Source organism: Ruditapes philippinarum, unplaced genomic scaffold, assembly GCF_026571515.1.
Source record: "Ruditapes philippinarum isolate M1 unplaced genomic scaffold, ASM2657151v2 ctg1315_1_1_1_1, whole genome shotgun sequence".
Lineage (NCBI taxonomy): Eukaryota > Metazoa > Mollusca > Bivalvia > Venerida > Veneridae > Ruditapes > Ruditapes philippinarum.
The window spans coordinates 272,572-287,505 of NW_026865692.1; the positions used below are offsets into that span (position 1 = coordinate 272,572).

Consider the following 14,934-nt stretch of genomic DNA (forward strand, 5'->3'; position numbering starts at 1 on the left):
TTTGTGCGTCTCTCTCTCTCTCTCTCTCTCCCCCCCCTCTCTCTCTCTCTTACCCCCCTCCCTCTCTCTCTCTCTCTCCTCCCTCCCCCCTCCCTCTCTCTCTCTCTCTCTCTCTCTCCCTCTCCCTCTCTCCTCTCTCTCTCTCTCTCTCTCTCTCTCTCTCTCTCTCTCTTGTTCGTAACACATGACATTCTTTTGTAACTAGTAGAATATCGTTGCTAAGATGGATGATGCTAAAATACCATTTCTAGATGTCATTATGTAGAGGGGAGTTCAAATATGAATGCAACTAGGCCAATATCTCGTTTTTATCAATTTTTTGCACGAACCATAAACATGTTTCGCACAGATGGTTGTGTTAGCTCTCAATTGATTTCTCTATTTCAAGATCCGCTGTTTTCTTGGTATACATGCGAATTATTTGAAAAAGTAAGGAATTTGATTGCTACTGATGTAAGACTAACAACAAGCTATATAGCTAAATGCTGTGGTATCTCTGTAGGAGCCGCCCATTCATTTTACAAACGTTATTCAAAAATGAGATTGCTATATGCCAGATGGATACCCCATCTCCTTACAAAAGGACAAAACCTTGGTCGGGTAAGAATCTCCAAGCATTTGTTGTAACAGTTCCCTAAATACAACAATCGATCTTTCACAAATGTCATAACTGGCAATGAGACGTTGGCTCATATGAGGCCAAAAGAAAATAGGGACAACCAAAGGAAGTCAAAGACCTTGTATAGCCAAACCCACCATGAGCGTCAAAAAGGTCATATATGTAATTGTCTTTACTTATCATTGTCCTGTTATTTAAATTGCCGCACCAAATGGTAAATCTGTAAATGCAAAGTTTTACAAAGGCAAGGTCCTTCATAAATTAAAGATTTTTTCCAAACCCGTCGACTAGCAACTGGTCTCTGTGGTGTCAGGTTGTTGCATGACAATGCTTTGTCACACAAAGCGGTCATTGTACGAATATATCTGAAACATGAAAATGTTATGGAGCTTCCTCGCTCTCCATATTCACCAGATCATGCACATGTGACCCCTTTTTTCCTATTTTCGAGGCTAAAAATACCTTGGTGTAGAAAATATCAAGCGTGAAAAAATCTCGGTTCGGCTATTTTTCAGTGTCTGAACAGTATGCCTCGAAAAGATTAAGAAAACGCATTTAAAAGTTAGATTTAAAGACCAAAACTTTGTATATCACATGGTGATAAGTATTTTGAAGGATTGAGATATTTTTTGGCACTGTTTGTTAAGTACATCTGAAAATTGATCAAGTTGCACTCATAATTGAACACCCATCGTATAAAGTATTTCAGAGATAATGGAGGACTTTTTACTCTTTTCTTCACGTTCTTTCCAGATGTTTGTATACTAGTATTCAAGATGTATGAACCATTTAGAATAACGCTTAATGTTCGACCGACGATTTTTTAATGAGTGATATGAAAGTATAAAGTGTATGTTGAACTCATTTGTATTTCCTTTGAGATGAGAAAGATATTTGCAGACATTTGCATTTTGCTTGTTTGCTGACTTGTAAGATTTATAATCACACAAATCAGTGTCATACGGAGACAATCTAGCTTAACTGATTGAGGAAGATCCTGGTGTCCCTTTGGGCATTATTCAAGGCATGAGCGGGTACTAGAACTATTGACCTTTCGCAAAGTAGCTGGGTGACTCCCTCGCATGAAAGAATACAAAGTTGGTATTCAAATCAGCAGTGTTGAGGGGCGAGTGATTTTAAGTATTTTCAAAATCTGGTTGACAGAAGTTAAAGATGACATTCCGATTCAAAAATAAATTAAAAAAATACAGTACATCTAATTGTTTGTCGGTGGTATACCCTAAACATATGGTTTGAATAGTTGAAAGTGTGTAGGACACTAGAAATAGAAACTATGTTTGAAATAATTCTGGCGGTGCAAATAGTTTCTTTTGGCCATTACATATTTTTCTCTGTTTAAATGAAGATATGGTTGGAGATGCTTAAAGAGGCCCATGCAGAAAGCCAGCCGTTATCTGCGTACGTATTTCTTATATCGCAACATCTAGTAAATAAATTTTAGTATTTATATTTTAAAATTAAACGTTATCCTACTTGTTCGGATATGACAAATCTCGTTTTTAAGTTGATCTCCGTGTTCGAAGAACCCTTTAACTGGTTTAGTTAATATATATATTAATATGCAAAACAATATTTTCTTGTAACCTTAGTGACACTATCGTCTTTGTATTTTGAAGCAGAATTATGGCGTTAATGTTTAAAAAATTCATAATAAAGATGACATTTATAGATTGATGTATATGCAGGAATACAAATTTTCTTGAACTTTTCTTTAGAGCTATTTTAACACTATTATATAGGAAAATGTCTTTTTTCATTGTTAAGAAAATTAATTTATATCTTTACACAGCGACAGTGGCTTTGGAAGCGGCGGTTCTATCCCGAACCGTAAGTTGCGGATTGCACAATAATTATAATAAACGTTAATATAAGATTCATTTAGTTTTTCCCGGTATGCTTTTCATAATTGTACTAGACCAAATGATCAGTCAAACGTGTACATCATTAATTCAACCAATAATGAAAGTTACAGACAGTACATAAGATACATAGCTTCATAAACTTTAGGAAAATATCTATAAATTGTATATGCAATATAATAAATGGTTGTTTTTAACAAATTGTTTTTACTTTTTTCAGGGAACTCAAGACATTTTGATAATCAAAGAGATAGTGAATACATGTATTCTAGAGTAAGAGAAATTAATGATGACATTAAAGGTAAAGATACACATTTCGTTATTTGATTGCAAATTACAATTTTAAAATAAAATATGGAAAAAATGAAGAATTAAAAATGTTGACATTTTTAGTTGTTGTTTATAGATTTTTAATATAAAATATATTCCAATGCAAGATAATGATTATTCTTAGTGGTTTCCCATAATGAACATTGCATTCAGTGTCAAATAGTTAGGATCAATTACTTAATTAAAACGTCTTTCAGGTACCTTGAAGGAATCAGAACGTGCATGTACAATGGAATTAGATGACTGTAAGTATTATTTTGTTATGAGAACTAACAAAGTTAATTAGTTTTCAAAACATAACACGTTTAGAAAAAACATAGAATTTATGTATCTTTAATTTACCATTAAACTGCATCAGTCCTTTTGCGTAACGGTATACGCGTTGTCGAATCGCTCTGCTGTGATGTATATATGTTGAATGTAACGACAATAAAATGTAAAAGTTGATCAGAGCTCAGTACATTTTTTGTTTACTGTCTGCTAAATATGAATGTTTTTGCTGGCAAAAATTTGTAATTCGTATAAATTGTTTTATAGTAAAAAATAAAATAGTATATGAACTTTCAGGACAACTGTCGTATTTATCACGGAGTGTACTCAATCGGCAACAAAATTATGCACACAGCTATGCTTCCATAGTTAATGCAACAGTATAATAATTTTTAGTGGACTTATTATCAATTTCTCCTGCTAAACACCTATATATTTTCCATGACAATTGCTATGATTGCTCATTCCTCATACCTTAATTTCAGTAATTTGAAGTATTGTGCAGAACAAACTGTCATGAAAGGAACACAGATTTTTCATAATATAATGATGTCATATGTGACAGTTCGGATCAGAAAATCCGTTCAGAGGGTACCAATCGGGCTTGCCATGTTGCCGCCAAGGGGATGGGGTGTACGCGTCCCCAAGATGAGGTGACAGTCACGTGCTATACAACAGCGTCCTTTTAGCGCATTTTTAATTATTTAAGCGCATTCTATCACTGAACTGCGAACAAATGACGTCATTTTGGTGCATTTAAGAATGACAATTTGTGCTAAGGTCCGTTATGATATCAAATCATACGCAATTGTACGGGAAAAGTTTCGGGTGAAATGGCCTTAATTTCCATGAAAAAAATATTTAATTTACCGTTTAAATATGATAGAATATGATAGAATATAGAATGCGTATGCGGTTCAGGTAGGAACCCTTTGGGTAGGATCCCTGTGGGTACCAGCCTATGGGTAACACGACAAGCCAGTTTACCGCCAAATTGGCGGGTACTCTCAAAACGGACATTTAATCCGAACCGCAACATATGGTCTCCAGTTGAGCCGAAGCATTTCAAGAAAAACGAACTAAGATTGTAATGTGAATTGGTCTATAATGAAAGGTCCGTAATACAACAAAAACGTATGATGATAGTTTTAAGTATCAAACGTTGCCACACAACACGAAAGAAATAAATTTGGAAGTTGTTTGGGGGTGTGAGATAAATAATCTAATACTACACAAAAGCACATATATAGTAGATACTCTATAAATAATAAGATGTTCTAGAACAAAAAAATATCATTAATCATTTAAATGTTCATACAAAATCACTCAGAACTTTATTTTTGAAAAAAAAAGTTTTTTAGACTATCCAAATGACCATTTCTATATAACATTTTAGCAATATTCGAAATATTTATGAAAAACGAGTCCATTGTCAACATTTACTCTGCCGTATATTAACCTCTTAGTGATTTACCACATCATATATGAATAGATTGTTTGTGGCGCATCAAATATGTAACTATATAAAGTAAAGTTATTAGAAATATACTATTTTTCTTATTTGCTTTTGAAGGTTTTACCTTAGTAAATGTGTGTTGCTAAAAATATTGTAGGCAATTGAATATTTAGTTTGTACAATTGTTCTAGGTATTCGTCCTTTTAAATCAATTCTAACGTTAATCTTTAAAATTTTAATCCTAGGTAAAGATGATGTCTTGCGAAGACCTGCAGTAAAATCTGGTACTGAGAAGTTAACGAAGAGTGAAAATCGAAACAAAGTGATAATTGATAACGGCAAAGGTAGTTTGTAAATATGTTCTTTTCTCTAGCGCGAAAATATATTATATATTGAAACAAAAGTAACAGCTTACATAGAACGTGACTTTAACAATACTTAAACACCGAAATAATAATGTGATGAAAATGATCGGCCATTTAGTAATATATGTTTTTTGTTCTGTTGGTACAAATATTGTTTGTGCATGGCACTGACAAAAATTGCTGGACAGAATCAATATTAAATTCATTTACTCTGCTATTGGTACAGATATGTCTGATCTATTACCGAATGAAACTTGTTTGAAATACGATGATGGCCTACGGGTATTTGGTACGAAAGGTAAGAATTCATATATTGAACACAAACTTAAAGGGACTTGCAAAAAAGCATGGGAGACGGTGTAATTATGATAATTTTCCAATAACCATATTGATTCACATGCTGGAAACATTCCTTACATAATATTTGTTTTTGCCTTATGTGTAACATTTTACTAAAAGTCGTGACTAGCAAACAATTGTCAATTACCCATTTCCAGAACATATTGTAAAGAAAAACCGTTGCTTTATGTACCAAGATGAATTATTCTTATCAGAAATTAACAATACTATAAAACATAATGTACCTTGAGAACTACAAAATAATTAAATGCAACATATTTATATATAAACGATTCATTTACAGAAATGATTTTGTCGTTATTTATTGTTGGAAAATGATAAAACTTTCTCTCACTAAGGAAGCTTATGCCAGTTATTTTATTTACAAATGTTATGTCTGAGTTCAGATTACAAATTGAGTGCAAAGGTTGAAGACACAGCTGCCACTGATGAATGTAACCGAAATACAGATATGACATGCGTGAAAGAAAATCTCCAATCTCCAATTCAAGAAACCAAATGTAAGATACACGTGCTTGTCTCTTGATTCATACATTAATATGCATGAAAATGATGTTTTCGATGGCCGCTTTTAAAGTGATTTATAGAAAACAACCAACATATAAAAATTAGCACCGAATTAGTAATTCATATTATGTACATTAAAATAACAACAAAAAATACAAATAAAGAATTGAAAAAGTTATGTAAAAACTTGTGATTTATTAATCCTAAATAGGTGTTAAATTAACTAATCGAATTCAAAGAATTGTATGTACTAAGGTTATCATCAGAGAATTTTATTCATGTCACACAAATACTCATTATTAGAGAATAATGTTCATTTTATAGCTTTTGTGTAATATTGCTGCAGGCAACAGATACTTTGAAACACAGCTGGCAACCACAGTACATAGCAAACATAAAATCAATAATGCTAAGACAATTGTTCACGCACAATCTGGTCAGTTGACAAGCACCTTTAGATCTGATGACTACGAAAATTTTGAACTGGGTAAGACAAATGCTGCTTTGTTGAAGAAGTTTGTTCTTCCTACCAAACTTGTTTTCTCTGATTTTTTTTACATTTAAAGGTATATTATATATCTCATTGCTTGCATATCTTTAACCGAAATTTGGGTTTTCATTTATTTTGCTATGTTTAAACAGTTTTTCAAACGGGTTCTGCGTTTTTCTGATTGATCTGCGTTTTTATGACTTCCGAGGGATAACTTTGTTCCCAGATTTCTTAGTCTTTTGCTGTGTAGGAAATTTCTGAGGATTTCATGCTAAATAATAATTATAAGGACAATATTTTACAGCTCTTAACATAATTGTAATACTTAACATTGAATCTATTAAAATTAAAATTGTTTAGTCTACAATAGGCGCATTTTCCACATGTATATTCTGATAAAATATATCCTGAGAAAAAATGTTAATAAAGTTATAAGTGATTTTGATTTTCATTTAAAAATCCAAAATGCATTTTTCATGTTTTTTCTTAATTGTCAAACTGCTTTGAGGAAAAGAGCATGTTTCGAGGTAAATCATTTTTGTACTTTTTTAATTTGCATCATGACACTTCACATATTATCAAAATTCTTTCATGTCAATTCTACAAAAAGATACAATGTACATTATTTTCATTAACATTTGTATCTATAATCAATACAAGCTCAAAAAGACCAAGAACTTCAGTTAAAAACGGACCTTTATCAACCTCTTTCAACATCTTTCTAGGTCAAGATGAGAATACCCGTCCGAAAGTTATTGATGATAATGCAGATTTTGAGACATTGACAGACAGCGATTCATCAACATTCATGAGTGTTGCAGGTTGCTCAGACTCTTTTGTTTCAGTAGGACAAAGTAAACTTGGTTTAGATTCACATTTTATAGGAACATCAGAAGGCGACAAAAAGTCAGATCATGTTATGATAAAAGAGAATACATTCAAATCATTACAGGTGGACAAAGCTCCTGAAAATGAAGGACATATACCAAAACATTTATCTTTACCTCATAATCAGGAATATTACCCGCCAGGTCCTTTATCTGAATCTAGCAAAGAAGATCCATCGTTTTCTGTACAAGGAATCAAATATCAAGGTGCAGAATCATCGAATGATATTTGTAGCAAACACAACGAGGAAAATACGTCAGTGTTACCCACGGACAGTGGTGATGTAAATTTCCGTCAGGTGTCTACGTCTCATTCACAACAATCAAAATCGGCAGTTACTACGGAAACAGAAAATACATCTCAAAGCTTAGAGCCCGGGTCAAATATAGAGGACGGGAATAATGCCTATGAGAACATCACGTTTTTCGAAAACAAAGAGCAAAATAAAGTATCTGTAAATGAAAACGAAATGAAAAGAGGCAGTAACAGCAGTACAAACAGTACATCTAGTTCAGGTAGTTGTACGGATAGTGTCACGTATGAAAGCCCAGACGAGAGTGCACATTACGAAAATATGATTGTAAGTCAGATAAAATATATGTGACACAATATGAAATATTTTCACATGGCCCTGCTTGGGAATATTTATTATTATATTTCTTACACTTAATTTATTTTGTTATCTTACATTTTCCTAATATTTAATTATTTGACAACGGTAAAATCCTTAATTTTTTTTAAACTTAAGGTGGAGATGATATTTTGAAATAAAAAAAGATAAAAAAAAAATCTGTCATATTACAGTTCTTACGAGAAGAAGAATATTTTTGCGAAAGAGAGGAAGACGTTAAAAGGTATTCTTAATTGCCGATATTCTTTCATTAAATATGTAGTAATTAATAATGCTAGGATAGGTTATAATTATTTTATTGATCGAAACTTTAAATTTGCGATTATAAATTGTCACTACAAATTTATCGTTAAGAGAGATTCCTCTTAAGCATGATATAATAGCGGGCTCTGCTAATTGAGAGGAAGTTGAAGGTCAGCTGTCATTCTTCAACAGCGATACATTAGAGTCAATATAACAGCTACCGCATACACAATATTTTACTATGTTGTGCTATTCAGATAGCTCAGATTGAATACATTAATTTCCTATAATCGTGACTCCTTGCTTAATTGCAGAAATCTTCAAGACAATCCACCTGGAACATTTCTAATTTGCAAGTCCGGATCAAAGCAGGTATGCCTTAAGTTAAGATTATAAATATTTGCACAGTTTATTTTTTACTTTTTCTATTTTGTTCGTATTAGAATCGTTTTCATTTTATTTATATCTTAGACAGATCTATATTTTATCTTAAACATTTTCTAATATAAACTGTAGGTTAATGAACATTTTGTCAGTCAAAAACTTTTAAAATATAGGGTGAATTTAGCTCAACTTAACAATGAAACACATTGCTGTATAACAGGGATGATGTTAACAAAAGTATTTCCTTAAACGATTTGGCCATAATTACAAATAAAATCATCAATTTGCCTTGCAGGATATAGCCTTAAATATTTAATAAGTCTAAGCATATAGAATTTGTATGATTTATAACTTTTCCAAAATTAAATTATTAAAAATTCTGCAGAAATTGTGGTTCGTCACCGATAATGGACGCAGGTTTTTCAAGATTCATCGACATGTAAGTCTTTTCTAGTGTTGATCTAATTTCTAATTTTAATAACTATTACAAAGAAATTCAGCATGAAGAGTTTTTGGTTTGTTAATTATTTCATTCATGTATTTGTCAGAATTCACTTGTCTGTTGATATACATCTGTATATTTTAACATGTTTACACCGAAATTTAAGTATCATGATACAATTTGCCTTTAAAATTACATTATATTTTCATTAATTGCATAAACATTATGCATTAGGACTGTGCGTTTCATAGAAAGCCCTATGTGCAGCCTAAGTCTTTAAACATAAAACCAACTTTAGAACTAACTTAAGCCAGTTTCCATAAACATTTTTATCTTTATTTAAATACTGTATGCTATAAATAAATGTATTCTTCTGAGAAAAGGTATGAAATATAATGACATTCCCTTTAATTCGAACTGTGTAAATGTTCATCAGGATTGCTAACAGAAATTAAAAGAGTCATAATTTAGGAGTCATTATATCATTTTCTTTTGTCCAAAATTGTTAGATTGGTTTCGCACTTGGGACTTTATGTGGAATGCAGCCAGTGTTATCTAAAAAAAAACATTTGATACAAATGTTTACATTGATAAACTTAAAAGAATCTCCATAAAAATGTTTATACCTACTCTTTATAACATTGTAGATGATTTTAAGTCTATAGCAGATTATTCATTACATAGCATAAATTGCAATAACATTTACATTCAGCTTTTAAAACAATATTATTATTATTATTTATCATCAGTTTAGTAATTGATTTAAAATAAACGACATTAGAAAGCACAAAAGATTTGTATTGGCTATTTGGTTAAAGGCACATTATGCCTCAGAATTATATTATTTTATTCTTTATTATATGTCAAACATGTGTTTAATAGTGTTTGAATAATGGATTTAAGGTATGTAGATGTTTAACAACTGACAAAAGCAGCTCAAAATGTGAGCAATGTGTAATAAAGGTAGCAAAATGTAAACAAAGTAGTATTTTGACTTCCATACAAAATACTAATTCACTATAATAATGATACCGTTTACCAACAGAGCTGCAAAATATAGTCTATGTATATGAAAACTGTTACAAAATACCAAAACTGAAAAGTGATTGCAAAATAGAATTGGTAGCATTTGTGAGGCATAATGGGCCTTTAAGGTTTATTGCCCCACCTTTGGTCATAAAGTGACATGGTGATAATTCTTCTTATTTTTTTTTCAGGGGGAAAAACTGTCGCTTTTCAAATATCCCAAGCCAGAAAACATCTTTCTTAGTCTGAATCAATTACTTATGTTTTACCATCTAAACGATTTGCCCTCTAACAGTTATGAATTGAAACTGGAACGAGCATACAAGTCTGCCAAAAAGATGTAATGAAATATATAAAGAAACTGCAAAGAGTTAACCTATCTGACAATTATACTTAATACATGTAAACACAAACCATATAGGACTAACATAGATCTGACACCAGTTGAAAGAGATGTGTTACCTAAAGTTACAGATACTAGAGGAAAAACTAAAAAATTAGTACAAAAGTGACCAAGATATGATATATTAAAATATATATTGTTAATAAACAGAAATTAAAAAAATTACAATTTACCGAAAAGTTAGATAATACACGTATAAGATCTAAAGAAAAAGATAGATTAATAAATTTCGAAACGGAAATAAATGCACAGTAAAACTACCAAAATTTTATAGCTTTAGCTACAGCGCTAAGTGCAATCATAGATTGATACAACGATCAGTGTAAAACTGTATGCAGTGTATGAAGTAAAAACGACAGATTGAAGATAATGATGATGGTTGTTGTTTATATCGAGAGGTATATAAACTGAAGATACATTTGCAAAAAAGAGATAGATTGAAAATCTATTGATTATTTTTTTAATGTTTTAACCTTATTATTGTTGAATTATGTGTAATTTACTATATCGTTAAAGTTACTTGCATTGTTTTTATAGAAATATATTTATTTATGTGATTGATGTTTCTTGCGACAATTTCATTACAACCAACCCAAGCATTAAAAAAAACCCAAAGCATTAGTTACCAGCCTTTATATTTAAAGATATAACAGAGGGTAACGAAAGAAAAGAAAACCTGGAATCGTAAAGCATGTATTATTATTTGATTCAGATGCTAATTATATATATAGTTACATGCTGTAAAGCTTTTGGAAGGTCATATTAAAGGTCCGTAAATTACTTACCATCTAATCGCCATTTCGTAAAAAAATGAAAGGCTTTCTCAAACAATGATGTCTACCTGATGTGTTATTAAATCATTAATTCAGAATTATAAAACCATTTTTTTTCCATTGTTGGTAAAATGTGAACACATTATTTTATAAGACTGACAACTTCGTCTCCATTTTCAACATATTGTTCACAATGCTGAATATTCAAGTATTAATTTTTAAACGGTTGATTTAAAAATCTGTCAAATTGAATGCAGGGTGAAGTCATTTTCTCTATCAAATTGCTAGTAGCGTGTTGTGTTGGTATACAAACGATCGCATGTTTGTCGGTATTAATTTCATTACTTATAAGAATTATTTTCCCCTTACTTTTCAAATGTAAATCTTTCTCCGCGGCTCTCTGATCGCTTCCCTTTACACCTTATTCCTGTGTTGTCCTTTTAATAAAGTATACTTCTTGAAGGTCTTTTCTGGCTTTCTAGTGATGCTCCTTTCCATATACAGATCATGAATATTTTACGAATACATATATTTTTCTGAACCAATTTAGATATATTGAAAAAAAGAAAGAAATAAAAAAAAAAGAACATAAAATCTAAAAAGAAAGAATCCCTCAAATCAACAAGGCAACAAAGCGCACCCCTTGACACAATCCAGCCATACTAACAGAGTACTCAGAAAGCATTGAACCATAAACAGGAGAGGGCAGGACGGTGGAGAAAGGAGGGAACGGACGTTCCACGAACTGTTACAATAAAGCATTTAATAAGGGAAATGATAAAATTTAAGAGGGCTGATACGGGAATTAACGGGAAAAGAGTGGGATGAAAGGAAAAAGGTGGAAAGGAGGGGCGGGAGGGGTTGCGGGGAATGCAATATGAAGGAGAATATAACAAATACTTACCGCTTACGACAATTAAGGACAATAGAGAATGTGTCAATACTTACGTGACATGCGTCACACGGTGGGGGATATGAATTCAACGCACTTACTTTTGTTTTTGATTAATGCCCACTTAAAGTCAGAAATCTACACAGTTCGCTAATGAAAGACTTAACTGATGCAAAAATGGAAATGGTGCTTTAAATATTTCTTCATCATGGAATAAGATTGAAGATCAACAATGTAAAGCAAAGTTAAACAAGTAACGGACATGTCACTGACAATATAAGAACTACTCAGTTAGTAATTTCATGTCATAATAAACTTTTAAGTCAGATTCATAATATCTTACTTTATTCTTCCCCATCCGATTTATATTCATAAGTGTTTGTTTTTCCTTTTTTCAAGAAAGGATGATCTTTAATGTTGTCTATATTTATTATATATATATTTGAAATTATAAAATTTATATTACTTCATTACACATTGATAAGAATGGTTAATACAAAAGTAATTTATTCATCTTAATATCACTTCCTTGACGTTGAACCGTAAAGTAAACATTCAAGTATGCATTTAAGATGTATTGTAAATCACCTACCGAATTGTATACATTTCAAAAGGAAACCCAACATATTATCGAGCTATAACAAGTCGCACATTTTTAAACTGAATTGGACTATTTTCGATTTGACGACGCAAGAAAGGTAAATACATATTTATTGTTAAGACGCATAAGATTTTTCATTCATTTTTATTTTTAGATTTTTTTGACTTATAGATAGTCATTTGATTCGATATAATTATTCAATTATTACAGTTTTTATTATCGTTCAACTTAAATTACTCTTAAATTACCGATGTATACTTGTACAGATTTCTGTTTAATATCAATATCATTTTATGTTGTATGCCAAAATTGTGTCAGCTGTATATTCACGTTGTTTCCAATGTCAACAATATTGTTTACATAGTAAGTCAATACTGTTTCCGGTGTATAAGTATTGCTCCTATCATATGTCAATATTGTCTAATAGCAGGGTGTCCGTAGCCGAGTGGTTATGGCCGTATGGCCACTTGCCCCTCCCCGCTGTGGGTTTAAATCCCGACATGGGGTTTGGATTCTTTCATGTGAGGAAGCTATCCAGCTAACTTACTGAACGTCAGAAATTCTACCCAGGTGCCCGTTTGTGCATGAAATAATGCACTGATAGGCACCTGATGTCTTTATTCACCTGCAAAACTGGAAAGTCGCCATATGTCTTATACTGTATTGGTCCGACGTAAAACCTTACCAAAAAATGAATATGGTCTATAAGACGATTTTTCATTAAGTTGTGTATAGGCAAATGTTTGACTGGCTCAGTTTTAAAAAAAATCGACGTTTGAAAGTGAGTTGGTCTATAACTGAATGTTGTAAATGTTATTATACAATAGATAATGATGTTGATAGTATATAATATCAGACATAACAAAAAGCCAGGATAGAATTATTAGCACGCATGAGATACATGATCCGATATTACTCGTATATATTGTCACCTTAGTGCAGAAATGGGTTGACTCCTAATACAATCTAGTAGAAGTTATCCCGTTACTGCACTTAAGTGACAGTATTTTAATATAGCAGACAAAAATTGTTCTAGAACAAAATATAATATTTATTGTTCGTTCTAAATCACTTTGAAATCAATCAACAATTATTTCAAGAAATAATTTACTAGTATAAGCTTATCCAAATGAATCAATTCATTGTTCTTTTTAATCAAATTTTGAAATAAAATTGTGTCAATGTTTGCCTAATCAACGTTAACTGAGGTTATTGTGAAAACAATATTTATCGAGCACAATGTTGTCAATTAACCTCATCTAATAAACGATATATAATGATCATTTATTTTCACTGAATCGGAATTTCTTGTAGTGTGTAAATTGATATTAGGCTTAAATAAAAAAAAAACATAGCTTTAATTTCGTCAGGTAGTTTTTTAAATTTCGTTATAATACAAATACGCGAGACCGCCTCCGTGGTCGAGGGGTTAGAGTCGATGACTTCTAATCCAGTTACCTCTCTGGCGTGGGTTCGATCCCCGGGAGATGCTTTGGTAGTTTAGCGCGGAGAAAGGTAGTCTAGTCACGCCCGTTTAACTCACAACGAGTGAAAAATGTCCATCGGTAAAAATGTTGTGAGCAACTTCCGTTCCTCGTTGTGAGCACCCATCTTTGACGTGTGACACGATAAACAAGGTGAGTTTTTCATAATTTTTGAAGATTACAGACATTTATGTAAAAATATCGAAATGCAGTTAGCTAGCGATGTGTTTTCCGAGTATGCACATGTAAAGATATTGCCTTTTGGTGGACAATTTGATGGAAATACCGTGCGACGCAGTCACTCGGGGTAGCTGGAAAACTGGAGACAACTTCTCTTTGGACCTAATTTAACATTGAAAACGTCGATTCTGGTGACGTTTTGTGCATTCTAACCTAAAACAGATGCCCACAAGTCTTCAGCGTAAATTATTATCTGAAAGTCTTCATAGAAACGAAGATATACCCTTTTTTGCTTTAATCCTCGTTGTGAGCACCATAGCCTCGTTGTGAGCAAGACAAGCGCAGTGCGTGTATGGTTTTAATATGTAATTCAGATGGTGAAAATATAATTTTCAATCTACCACAGCAATTTAAACGTTTTTGCACAGCAGCATTTCTTTGCAAGACGTTGTGCATACCCCAAAGGGAGGCATATTAGTTTTGAACTGTCCGTCTGTCAGTCCGTAAATCTGTCCGAAAACTTTAACAATGGCCATAACTTCCTTATAAGTAGACGGATTTGATTCATATTTGAACACAACATCCCTTAGCACCTTCCTACGGACCTGTATTTTTACCTTGACCCCTGAAAGCCTTTACCTTGAAGGTCAAATTGTCCAAAAACATTTAAGATTGGCCATAATGTCCTGGCATAATGTTTAGGCACAACA

The 14,934-nt window shown here is 32.1% G+C and overlaps 1 protein-coding gene across 1 annotated transcript in view; it reads left to right on the forward strand.

Annotated features, from left to right (window-relative positions):
- Nucleotides 1-11,018, forward strand: part of LOC132730008 (uncharacterized) — an 83,792-nt gene extending 72,774 nt beyond the window's left edge. Inside the window, exons 13-25 of the mRNA XM_060715852.1 lie at nucleotides 1,986-2,038; nucleotides 2,430-2,467; nucleotides 2,720-2,800; nucleotides 3,027-3,074; nucleotides 4,801-4,899; nucleotides 5,147-5,218; nucleotides 5,667-5,780; nucleotides 6,134-6,274; nucleotides 7,003-7,745; nucleotides 7,970-8,019; nucleotides 8,354-8,411; nucleotides 8,809-8,862; nucleotides 10,083-11,018. Coding sequence (XP_060571835.1) covers nucleotides 1,986-2,038; nucleotides 2,430-2,467; nucleotides 2,720-2,800; nucleotides 3,027-3,074; nucleotides 4,801-4,899; nucleotides 5,147-5,218; nucleotides 5,667-5,780; nucleotides 6,134-6,274; nucleotides 7,003-7,745; nucleotides 7,970-8,019; nucleotides 8,354-8,411; nucleotides 8,809-8,862; nucleotides 10,083-10,235 — 1,704 coding nt within the window. The 3' untranslated portion in view covers nucleotides 10,236-11,018. The remainder of the gene's footprint in view (nucleotides 1-1,985; nucleotides 2,039-2,429; nucleotides 2,468-2,719; nucleotides 2,801-3,026; nucleotides 3,075-4,800; nucleotides 4,900-5,146; nucleotides 5,219-5,666; nucleotides 5,781-6,133; nucleotides 6,275-7,002; nucleotides 7,746-7,969; nucleotides 8,020-8,353; nucleotides 8,412-8,808; nucleotides 8,863-10,082) is intronic.
- Nucleotides 11,019-14,934: the final 3,916 nt, after the last annotated feature.